The 12,944-nt window shown below is 36.6% G+C and overlaps 1 protein-coding gene across 3 annotated transcripts in view; it reads right to left on the bottom strand.

The window, feature by feature from the left end:
• PALLD (palladin, cytoskeletal associated protein) overlaps positions 1-12,944 on the bottom strand; it is a 545,699-nt gene that overhangs the window by 34,284 nt on the left and 498,471 nt on the right. For 2 of the 3 annotated variants that reach the window (XM_020997845.2, XM_078148314.1), the window contains 4 exons: positions 6,287-6,422; positions 2,658-2,756; positions 1,688-1,741; positions 17-238 (listed from right to left, as the gene is read on the bottom strand). In XM_020997845.2, the coding sequence (XP_020853504.1) occupies positions 17-238; positions 1,688-1,741; positions 2,658-2,756; positions 6,287-6,422 (511 nt within the window). The remainder of the gene's footprint in view (positions 1-16; positions 239-1,687; positions 1,742-2,657; positions 2,757-6,286; positions 6,423-12,944) is intronic. The other variant, XM_020997846.2, reaches the window with a different exon arrangement.

Below are 12,944 nucleotides of genomic sequence, written 5' to 3' on the forward strand. Positions count from 1 at the left end.
CATTATTCCAGTTCACCTTTGGCTTTGGATTCCCAGCCACTCTGCATGTGAACGTCACTGGCATGCCCTCAAAGATCTTGTAATGTTTCAGTTTCATCTCGAAGTATGGTGCCATTCCATTCTCCACCGGCCCATCTCCTTGCTGTGATTCATCACCTGAGTCATCTAGGGGAGACCGCTCCAGCCTATACTCTATTTCACTGATGAGTCTTTGCTCACAGCTGGAGACTTTGTACTCCTGCAGTACGCAAAGAAGGGTCATGTTAGCATCCAACAATCCCTTCCCATGTGGCACAATGTATCCCACAAGCTCTATCATCCTACTCCATAAGATATTTAAAAGATATTGGGCTCCTTTACATGTGGAAAAAAGGATGTTACATAGATGGAAGACATAATCTGGGCCCAAGTAAAGTTCCTTATAAAACAAAGAACATCTGGAAATGTGTATATGAGATTTCAAATTGTTTTCAAGTCCTATCATCCAAAAAAAAAATCTATGAGTATTGGTTTCTTTTTCTTTCTCTCAGAAATTTAAAAAAAAAACCCCAACAAAAACCAACAACAACAACAAAAAATCAAGGCCATCTATTTTTGAACAGCTCATAAAAATAAAATTCAACATAACACTGATTTCTTTCTTGAGGGTGAAAGCAGATTTAGGTTTGTGTGTCTCTCCAGAAGAGCAATAATACATATGGTCAACAGCTGTAAATCTACATGGAACTGTTACCACAAGGATTAATAAGAAAATGGTACCATGTCCTTGTCTGTCACTCATGGCAATTCCTGGCCTTCTTGCCCTCCCTCTAAGCTTTTCCTCCACACTGTCTCTGTCATGAACTGTTCTCCACAACCTCTTAAAAAAAGGCTAAAAAGCCAACCAAATTTTTGATTTAAAAGGGAACTAATTAAAATTAAATAGAAGACATATGTTGGCACCTTGCTGACTGTTAAACTAGGTCTTCTCATTTTCTAATTGTGCAGTATAACATTCACAAGGTGATCAATTTTAAAATATTCCTCCAGTTATTAGACCATGAGTTTAACTGCTGCTCTCTTATCTTAAATGGGTTATGTTACAGGAGGTAGGTCACACACAGAGGAACAAGAATTTTCCTGAGACTTACTACTGCCTTTGAGCAGCTTACATACTTCGGGGTGTGAGACTGTCATGTCCTTTTATTTTTCTTATAGACATACTAGTTTTATGAGATATTTATACTCTTTTGGGAGTTACTCAGCCTTGCCTCTTTACTCATGAAAAGAAGCACCTCACCAGCATTCAAGAAAGGAGGACAAAAAGAGAATAAATTTCTTAAAACAAACATTTGGCTAGCTTCTTTGTCTATGTCCAATCAAATTTCATCAGAAAATGTGATTACTCTTTTACAAAAAAGGCAGAACAGATTTAAAGGAGGCAATATTGGGTACCAAGCATCAGCTGATGTTAGAAGGACAGAATTACATTGGAATTTCTAATTAAATGACAGCAAGTCTGGGGTTGCAGTAATGTTGTTCATCTAAAATAATATTAAAATACAAACTGGTAACGCTATTTAGGATTAACTTGTGGCAGTGAAAGACAGCTATCTGCATAGAAGAGAAGGGGTAGGAAAAAGAACAGTAACAAAGACACTAGAAGAATAAAAGGTAGAAGAAAAAGAAGAAAGGTGAAAACGTTAACCTTTTGACCATCCTGAGAATTCACTATAGAAGAAGCATGAAGAGACTCAATTTCCTGTAATGGCAGAAAAAAATAAAGATGAAGACCAGTGGTATAAGTGAGTAGGACAACAACACAATTTCTGGAGGTTTACCTTAAATGGAATTGATGGGTTTAATACTTAACACAAGGGGGTAAAAAACCTTTAAATTTCTGACATCACTGCTGATGTCTAAATAGGACATGAAGAATAGTTAGTTTACTAGGCCTCCTGAAGAATAGTTTACTTGGCTCTTTAAACTTGTGTTAAAAGGCATTTTTCTGGTTTGAGATAATATCTGGAAAACCCAGATAGCAGAAAACGACATTTAAAAGATAATATAGCAATTTCAATGGGTTCAAAAATGTTTTCCTCAATGAAAAAAGCTTAAAACAGTACTTTCTCAAGTAGAATTCCCCAATTCTTATCTTAAAAAAAACAATACATTTATGCATTTTACATGTATTCCCCCAATTTTTATTAAGGAAGTTGTGTTTCCTTACTTAATGAGAAATTTCCATTAGACTAACCTCTTGGAGGAAAGGGAAATTTTTTTGTTTTTTTTCTCCCCATTTTGGGTTATCCCCAGTGCCCAGATAGTGCCTGGCACATAGGTAGCTCTTAGTAAATGTCTGTTGACTGAAGAATTGACTAAAGCATCATCACTAAAAGGTCCCTGGCCTGTAGGTTTCACAGATGAGTTCTTCCCCCTCAGGGAAAAATACTGAGCGAAAGGAGAGAATAAATAGAAAGATACTTGAAATGAGAAAAAATGGAGTGGTGAGAAAAGAGGGAGGAAAGGAAAAGCATGTGATGATCTCCACTCACTATTAGAGGGATGTCATGGTTTCAATACTTTGTGAGTCTTCCCCAGTCCTCGAAGAACTGATCCAAAAAGTCAAACATTAATGATTTTTCTATTTTCTCAGAAAGCCAAAAACAACACAGCACCTGTGTAGCAGGTTCCTCTTCAGGTTCATGGATATTAAAGACAGTGGCACTGTCGGCACCTAGCAGTCGACGAGCCATTCTTTCCTCATAGGTTAATCTCTAAAAAAGGGCCGCCAAGATGGAGAAAAGAAGATGAGATTAGAAATTATGCTCCTTCATGAAAATAACAGGAACAAAACAGGCATCTTTCTTACAACCTCCCCCTGCTACTTGCATCTACAAGAGGCTCTGGATTTCTCTCTTGTGCCTCAGTTGATCTTCCCTGTGCCTTCCTGCTGCTCCTGAAGACGTAACCCAATGCTGAGTGATAAGGTCATTAACTCTGAGAGCCACCCGGTGGGACACAACAAATTTAAGGTGAGTAAGGGTAAATGAGGCAGAAACTCACATGGAAAACACATGGGGGGGCAGTTTCATTGTTTTAATGCTGAAAGCAAATGCAGATATTCACATGGCAACAGGTCTTCAGTAAAATTTATTTCTCCCTGTTTTCCATGTGACCTCACAACAGTTCTTGGGGGCCCTGTAGAATGGAGCATTTAGACTAGTTGAGAGTGGTGGTGACTTTACTTTTTTTACTTTCACATGTGAAAGAATTTCAAAAGATTCCTATACTTTTTGGTATTTGAGGTGTGACATATATATGAATGGAATAATCATACAGACTCTCTGATGAGAACAGACAAGTTTAGACAGGACTTTGAAAAGACATTTGCCAGAGTGTCATCTGCCAACTTATTTTTCAATTTGAAGAGTGACTGGTTGATCAGTGGGCAAAGAAAAAGAGTCATATTTTTCAGTCTGGTATAGTGGAAAGACTACAAATTGGAGGTAGTGGATGTTGGGTTTAAAACCCACATCTTATACCTACTGCCTGTGTGACTTGAGGCAAATCATTTAACCTTTGTGCATTTTAGTTTCTTAATGTGTAAATCAAGAAGGCTGGAGGAGAGGGAATCTGAGGTTCTTTCTAATTCTTCATCTATGATCCTCTATAAATGAACATTTCAGAAATACATCTCCAGCCTATTATTGTAAGAGACTTGCCATATTACTATGCTGCCACTGAGCTCTTCTCTTCTCTCCTAAGCACCGCATGTTGGAAAGGCCTTATTATGGAAACACATCATTCTGATGGTCAACTTCAAAGGTCACCTTCATGAGTTTTACATTGTTCAGACAGAAATAAGCCCTTACTCATCCTTACCCAAATTCCTACTAAGTCTGTAGGTTCAATCCAGTTAAACTTAAAAATTCCTGAACATGGACCCAAAATTTATTGGAAGCCCTATGGTTAAGAAAACATGATGAGAAAACTTACAAAACTAGGACTTTCTTGTGATGTTCCCAGGATTGGTTGGTGCTGGTCTCAGTTATAACCAGGAAATGAAGCCAGGAATGTGCCAAATTAAAAACAGCCCCAAAGCTTAAACGATTTCCAATTTCAGATAGAGTGTGTTTGTGTTGTTTGTATGTGTATGTATATGAACGTAAAGGAGAAGGTAGGGGCTAGTAGGGGTAGTGAAGAGTGTTCAACAAGGGTGTCAAGTGTTCAAATAAATTCTTTCATCTCTAGAAAAAAGTTGGAATAAATTAATTGCCATGTCTTGCATAGTAAGTCTTGAACACCACAGCTACCTTTCTAAATAGCCACACCACTTCTATTTAAAGTATGTCAATATTAGTTCACAGTAAGACCACCAAAACCAACCTGAAATCCATTCATTAAGAAATAGGCTTTTAGACTAAACAGGTGTATTTTAAATTTTGTGTCCTGTGTCTGTGAGTCACTGAGGCAGCCAGTAGGCTTGGAGTCAGAAATACATAAGTTCAGGACCTGATTCAAACACTCACTAGCTGTGTGACCCTAGGTAAGTCACTTAACCTCTTCAGCATCAGTTTTCTCATCTGCTAAATAGGGACAATAATACCCACATCAGAGGGTAGTTATGAGGCTCAAATGAAATAATATACGTTAAGTACTTTGCAAGAAACCTTAAAATTCTACATAAATGTTAGCTATTATTATTACTGTGCCCCATGGAGATAGAGTTAATTCTTTGTATAAATAAGCAAAAAACAAACAAACAAATGAGAGAATATTATGTGATATTAGGGAAATTTTTTTCTTGAGAACATCTCCTTCCATATAGGGAAACCCTGATTCATTCGTTTTAAGCTAACAAATATGAATATTTCAGGGTACCTTAGGAATGCCATTCACTGCTAAACTGGGATGCCTGTGGACTTGCTCCAACCAAGAGACATTCCATATGGAATGTTTAAAAAAAATTGGAAAGGTGCCTTTACCTAGCTTGAAGAAGTTGACATTAAGTATTTGTTTTAGTATTTCAAGGGCTTTTAGTTGACAGAGCCAGGGAGTGTTTCCAGATCACGTACATTTACACATGTAAGCACTTATTGCAAGAAGTCAATATTTTCCTTTTGTGAAAAATCTTCTGCAGGCAGGAGAATTATGGGCATATTTTTATTTGTGTTCTATTTCTTCCTGAAGTGAAATTAGGATGCCCTCCCAATTAAAATCAGCATTCAATATCTTTCCTCTGCCTTGGCCACATTATGGTTCTATACTCTCACTTTCCACTGCCCTGATAATAAACATCCTTTGGAAATATGGCTAGAATGGAGATTTTTTTTGACCCTGAAAGAGACTCCTGACCAGGCAAGGTCATATCAAGAACCCTTTCTCCTTCTTCCATTTAAAAACCAGGTAATGATTCACGGTGCTCAGCCCAGGCAAAAAAAGAGGGCTTTCTCACTGCCTGGGAAGCAGCTGAACTCTCTAGTCCCACTTTTCCAACTGCCTTAGAGGACTGAGACCTACAGAGAGGAGGCTCAGCAGTGAACACTGAGGAGGAAATAGTTGTGTCTAGTGGAGCAGAGAAAACATCTTGTACTTTCTTACAAGACCCTGAGTTTCTTCATTTGGCCTTTCTGTGATGTAAAGTTCAGAGTTAATTTTTCTCTAGTTTTTTTTTTTGGCCTGGCTGCTTAGCAAACTAATAAGATAGCTGTGGGACTTCTGTTTTTAAAAACTAGCTTCACTCTTTCTAATTCCTGGGTCAGCATGTAGCTATGATCTGACACAACTGATTGGAATGGTCTGTGGAGGTGGGGAAAAGAAAACCTATACCGATGAGTATCACATAAAAAGTACACGTAGGAGCAATATTGAAGGCTGGGGAGGAATGAGTTCCTCTTTCAGAGGCCTTCATTCTAGCACATTCTAGATAGACATAAACCACTTCAGAACCCCCCTGCCACCTTCAACTTAATTTGCCTGTATCCCTGTCCTCTCCATCTTTCCTCATTTTGTCCTCAGACCCAATTCTGCCTCTTTTATTCCCCCTCAGCACAGCCCAAAGAGGCAAATGGTTCAGAAGAGTATATTGAGGGCTTTGTGGGGGAAGTATAATGTCATTCCAGTTCTCTCTCCCCCTAAGCCACTAATCCCAAACTCAAGAGTAAGCACTCTGAGATTTAAGGCAAAAGATAAAACCAAACCCAAAGGATGTTAAGAAATGTGCTAATAAAGCACATGCAGCAGTTTTCAAGCAGCTAACCAAGGGACCGTTTGAAATACAAGGCCCACATTTATAATTAAGTACCGGCTGTCCATTGTTCAGAAGGTCCTCTTTGAAGCGAAGCTTCCTTTCAAGGTCTTGAATGACAGCATCCTTTGTGCCTTGAATCTCTTCATCAGAGGCTATCCTAGCAGTTCTGCCAGTCTTCTTTGGAAATCCCCTGCAGGACAAAGCATAATAGGATTCCTAAGGCAGCATAGTGTCTTATGGTGCCTATGTGGCCTATGAAATCTTTTAGTTCTTTTAGTTCCAGTTCAAACAGAAAGACAGAGCATATAGTCCAACAGCTTGTCACTCTCATTCTTTTTCTCTGCTATGTCTGCTGCATAATGGAAAGAATCACGAAAAGGTATTGTTACAGTTTGAGTAACCTGCTTTTGGAATGTCTGTGGGCTGAAAAGTTGATGTGTTTTTTACAAAGATAACGTATTTCACTAGAAATAAGTAAGAGCCAGGGACAACTAGGACCTTAGTTTTAGGTTTTAGTTCTCTTTTGGCCACTAATGACTATGACCATAATCAGGGATACTTTTATTTTGCATAAAATAAAGGCCTGAGGTATTAGGTCCATTTCTTTCCCTAGTGTTAAATATTCCCTTAAAACCACATGCTTTTCCAGAGGCCCAGGAGATTTCAAATCTCATGAGGTGATCTTATGGCCACTTGGAATTCCAGGAGAAAATTGAATCCCTTTTCTCCACCCCCCCCCCCAAAATTATCTTTGCTAGGGGAAGAGATAACATTCTGAGGTTATGGAAGTAAGAAGTAAGAAGTCAATGGTGTTAGGTGTTTGGTATATAGAGATCTTACTTTGTCTAGGCCTCAAGCAAATTGCAGAACCTGTCTTCATTTTCTCTACCATGTCTTTCTTTTTTTCTTTCTTTTTCTTTTTTTAGGCAGTTGGGGTTAAGTGACTTGCCCAGAGTCTGTGTGAGCCAGTGCTCTATCCACTGCACCATCTAACTGCCCTATCTTGCCTTTCTTCTGCTTGACTTGGGCTACAATGAGGATAAGAAAGAGTAAATGAATGAAGTCCATGGTTCCTTGAAACAGCCACAATTCAATGCTTTAGTTACACAATAGACAGCCCTGGTAATAGCAAGACCTAGAAACATGAGAGCATACCATCTACAGCACCTGGTTTTGTGAGCATGTACAACAAAACTCTGATGGAAGCCAGGTTGGAAGTATTGAAATAAGTATAAAAAGGCTATACTGGGGCAATAGGTGGATAGAGCTCCAGCCTTGGAGTCAGGAGGACCTGAGTTCAAATCAGACACTTGACACTTACTAGCTGTGTAACCCTAGGCAAGTCACTTAACCCTGAACTGCTTCACCAAAAAGCAAAAAAAAAGCTATACTGCAGAATATTACCATTACAACTCCATGGTAAAACAAAAAAGATCAATAAACTTGAACGAGAAGAATAATGTTATGATGCAGGTTTTATAATTCAACCTTCCTACTCAGGCCACAATGTGGCCTCTTCCCAAATCAGTCCCTCAGGGGAAAATCGGCCTAAAAAAATCAGTCAAGGAACTGTGCTAAGCACTGACCATAAAAAGAGAGGCGAAAGTCAATCTTTGCTGTCAAGGAGTCTAATGGAGGCGACAACATGCAAACAGCTATGTATAAACAAGATATATACAGAATAAAGTGGAGATAATCAACAGAGAGAAAGCCCTAGAATTAAGAGGGGTTGGGAAAGATTTCCTACAGAGGTGGGATTTTAGCAGAGACTTAAAGAAAGTCAGGTAAGCCAAGCGATATGGCTGCTCCCCACTTCTAATCACTCTCGCAGGATGTTGGAGCTACATTTGGCTCAGAGTCTTTTGACTTTTTTGAATTCTAGCTCTTAGCACTTAATAAAGATTCTTGTAGTGACAGAGGTTCATACTTTTCTTTGCTGTAGAGCAAAAGTGGACAGTTAAAGCTTTTACAGTTAACATCCTTGTGAGAAGGAACAGGTAATTGATTTTTTATTTCAGTGACTCAAGCAATATAAATGAGTAATTTCAAATGTAGAAAACTCCAAAGGCCCAAAGTCATAAGGTAAATAGAGTTTTTAATTAGGGAGTTGGAAATAATGATCAGTAAGACCCTTCTTAGCTGTAAATCTAAGTTCCTAGGATCTACATTCTCATCATTATTCATGAACCATTACATAACTATGAAAGGGAGTGAAATAGTTCTCATATCAGAGCAATTCTACAATTCTACACTTCACACTAAGGACTATGTACTCTTCTCATGTAAAGAGGGAGAAAACAGATTATTTCAAGAGAATAAACCTAAATTATTAGCCAACATATGAGAGTATATCCCAAATCATCAATAAGAGAAATGCAAATTAAAACAACTCTGAGGTATCACTGTAACCCAATCAAACTGGCAAATATGACAGAAGACGAAAATTATAAATGATGAAGGAAATATAGGTAGATTGGAATATGAATGCACTATTGCTGGAGATGTGAACTGGCCCAATCACTGTGGAAAACATAGAATCATAAGTGACTTAAGTATCACTATTAAGCACAAGGATGTCAAACATAAATAAATGTCTCACATATTGAAAACTATTTTTTGTGGAAGCAAAAAAACCAGCAACAAAGTGTTCATTCATCAATTGGGGGATGACTGAACAAATTTCAATGTATTAATGTAATGGAATATTTTTTGTGTCAAAATCAACAACTATGAAAAATTCAGATCAATGTAGTATTTGTATGAACTGATACAGAGGGAAATGGGCAGAACCAAGAGAACAATTTTCACAATGGCTACAACTAACTTAAAAGAAAATTGCACTTATAGGACAACAGATAATCAATGAAACTGCCAATTTTGATTCTAGAGATTCAACAGTAAAATAAACCTTCCCTTTCTTTGTAGTGAGGTGGTGGAATACAGGAATATTGCAGTTTCAGATACGGCAAATATGTAGGCTTGTTTTGCTTAACTACACACTCTTGCTGGGAAATAGCAAGGATTCTCTCTGGCATATATATATATATATATATATATAATTTACTTATTTTATTTATCAATAATCACTTTCATATGCTCTTGGGTTTAAAATTTTTCTCTCCCTTCTTCCCCACCACCCTCTCTAAGACAGCGCACAATCTGATATAGGCTATACATTTACATTCTTATTAAACATATTTTCACATTAGTGATGTTGTAAGTAAAAATTAAAACCAACAGCAGGAGCCATCAGAAAGAGGAAACAAAACTCGACAGAAGAAAAAAAAATAGCAATTCAACTTCCATAGTTCTTTCTTTGGATGTAGACAGCATTTTCCATTACAAGGCCTCTGGAGATATCTTAGATCCTTGTATTGCTGGGAAGGGTTAAGTTTATCAATATTAATCATTGCACAAAGTAGCTGTTATTGTGTACAAAGTCCTCTTGGTTCTGCTCACTTCACTCAGCATCAGACCATACAAGTCTTTCCAGGTTTTTCTGAAGTCAGCCTGTTCATCATTTCTTATAGCACAATAGTATTCCATTACATTCATATACCACAATTTGCTCAGCCATTCCCCACTTGATGGGCATCTCCTCAATTTCCAATTCTTGGGCACCATAAAAAGAGCTGCTATGAATATTTTTGTACAGGTGGGTCCTTTTCCCATCTGTATGATCTCTTTGGGATATAGCCCTAGAAGTGCTATTACTGGATCAAAGGGTATGTACATTTTTATAGCCCTTTGGGCATAGCTCCAAATTGTTCTCCAAAATGGTTGGATCATTTCACAACTGCACCAACAATGCATTAGTGTTTCAGTTTTCCCACATCTTCTCCAACATTTATCATTTTCCTGTTTTGTCATGTTGGCCAATCTGATAGGTGTGATGTGGTACCTCAGAGGTGTTTTGACTTGCATTTCTCTAATCAATATTGATTTAGAGCATTTTTTCATATTACTATAGACGGCTTTAATTTCTTCATCTGAGAACTGTCTGTTCATATCCTTTGACCATTTATCAATTGGGGAATGGCTTGTTCTTATAAATTTGTCTTAATTCTCTATATATTTTAGAAATGAGGCCCTTATCAGAGAGACTGGTTATAAAAATTCTTCCCCAATTTTCCACCTTTCTTCTAATCTTACTTGCATTGGCTTTGTTTGTGCAAACACTTTTCAAATTAAAATTATCCATTTTGCTTTTTGTAATGTTCTCTATCTCCTGTTTGGTCATGAATTCTTCTGTTCTCCATAGATCTGATAGGTAAACTATTCCTTGTTCTCCCAGTTTGCTTATATCAGCCTTTATATCTAATCATGAACCCATTTTGACTTTATTTTGGTATATGGTGTGAGATTTGGTCTATGCCTAGTTTCTGCCATACTCTTTTCCAGTTTTCCCAGCAGTTTTTTCAAAGAGTGGGTTCTTATCCCAGAAGCTGGGGTCTTTGGGTTTATCAAATAATGGATTACTATAGTCATTGACTACTGTGTCTTGCATATTTAACCTATTCCACTGATCACCACTCTATTTCTTAGCCAGTACCAAGCAGTTTTGATGATTGCTGCTTTATAATACAATTTAAGATCTGGAATGGCTGGGCTACCTCCCCCTGCATTTCTTTTCATTAGTTCCCTTGGTATTCTGGGCCAATTCATTCTTCCAAATGAATCTTGTATTATTTTTTCTAACTCTATAAAACAATATTTTGGTAGTTTGATTGCTATGGCACTGAATAAGTAAATTAGCTTAGGTAGAATTGTCACTTTTATTATATTAGCTACGCCTACCCCTGAGCAACTGATGTTTTTCCAATTGTTTAAATCTGATTTTATTTGTGTGAAAAGTGTTTTGTAATTGTGTTCAGAGTTCCTGGGTTTGTTTCAGCAGGTAGACATTTTATAATGTCTATAGTAAATTTAAATGGAATTTCTCTTTCTATCTCTTGCTGTTGGGCTTTGTTGGTAATATATAGAAATGCTGATGATTTATGTGGGTTTATTTTATAGCCTGCAACTTTGCTAAAGTTGTTTATTATTTCAAGTAGTTTTTTACTTGATTCTCTAGGATTCTCTAAGTATATCATCATGTCATCTGCAAAGAGTGAAAGCTTTGTTTCTTCTTTGCCTATTCTAATACCTTCAATTTCTTTTTCTTCTCTTATTGCTAAAGCTAATGTTTCACCCCTGATCTCATTGGAAATGCTTCTAGCCTGCTTGCTGAAGGTTTTAGATAAATGCTATTAATTATTTATAGGAAGACTCCATTTATACCTATGATTTCTAGTGTTTTTAATAGGAATGGGTGTTGTATTTTGTCAAAAGCTTTTTCTGCATCTATTGAGATAATCATGTGGTTTCTGTTGGTTTTGGTGTTGATATGATTAATTATGCTGATAGTTTTCCTAATACTGCACCAGCCCTGCATTCCTGGCATAAACCTCACCTGATCACAGTGTATTATTCTTGTGATAAGTTACTGTAATCTATTTGTTAATATTTTGTTTAAAATTTTTACATTTATATTCATTAGAGAAATTGTTCTATAATTTTCTTTCTCTGTTTTGACTCTTCCTGTTTAGGTATCAGCACCATATTTGTATCATAAAAAGAATTTGGTAAGACTCCTTCTTCACCGATTTTCCCAAATAGTCTATATAGTATCAGAATTAACTGTTCTTTAAATGTTTGATAGAATTTGCATGTAAATCCTTCTGGCCCTGGAGATTTTTTCCTAGGGAGTTCATCAATGGCTTATTCAGTTTCTTTTTCTGAGATGGGGTTATTTAAGTATTTTACTTCCTCTTCTGTTAATCTGGGCAACTTATATTTTTGTAAATATGTATCCATAATCTGTCAAATTTGTTGGCATATAGTTGGGCAAAATAATTCCTAATTATTGTTTTATTTTCCTCTTCCTTGGTGGTAGCTTCACCCTCTTCATTCTTGATACTAGTAACTTGGTTTTCTTCTTTCTTTTTTTTTTAATTAAATTAACCGAAGGTTTATATGTTTTATTGATTTTTTCATAAAACTAGCTCTTAGTTTTATTAGTGCAATAGTTTTCTTAATTTCAATTTTATTAATTTTTCCAATTTGGTGTTTAATTGAGGATTTTTAATTTGTTCTTTTTCTAGTTTTTTTAGTTGCATGCCCAATTCATTGATCTCTTATTTTTCTATTTTATTTACGTAAGCATTTACAGATATAAAACTTCCCCTAAGAACTGCTTTTGCCGCATCCCATAAGTTTTGGTATGTTGTCTCGTTATTGTCATTCTCTTGAATGAAATTATTGATTGTTTCTATGATTTGATGTTTGACCCAATCATTTTTTAGGATTAGATTATTTAGTTGCCAATTATTTTTTAGTCTATCTTTCCATGGCCCTTTATTACATATAATTTTTATTGCACCATGGTCTGAAAAGGATGCATTTAATATTTCTGCCTTTCTGCACTGGATTGTGAGGTTTTTATGCCCTAGTACACGGTCAATTTTTATGTATGTGTCATATACCACCTACCCAAAATATAGCATAAACGCTGACAATACTCATGATGAAAGCAAGAATCAAAAGACAACTGGGTGGGAATAAAATGACCTGGTCTTATTAGCTTACATTTTTTTCTGGCTTGACTTAATTTACATGCTAACCAGAAAATGTTTAACCTTACATTAGATAGTTGGACCTCTCAAACACAGAA

The sequence above is a fragment of the Phascolarctos cinereus genome, unplaced genomic scaffold (genome assembly GCF_003287225.1).
Source record: "Phascolarctos cinereus isolate Bilbo 61053 unplaced genomic scaffold, phaCin_HiC Scaffold_9;HRSCAF=440, whole genome shotgun sequence".
Lineage (NCBI taxonomy): Eukaryota > Metazoa > Chordata > Mammalia > Diprotodontia > Phascolarctidae > Phascolarctos > Phascolarctos cinereus.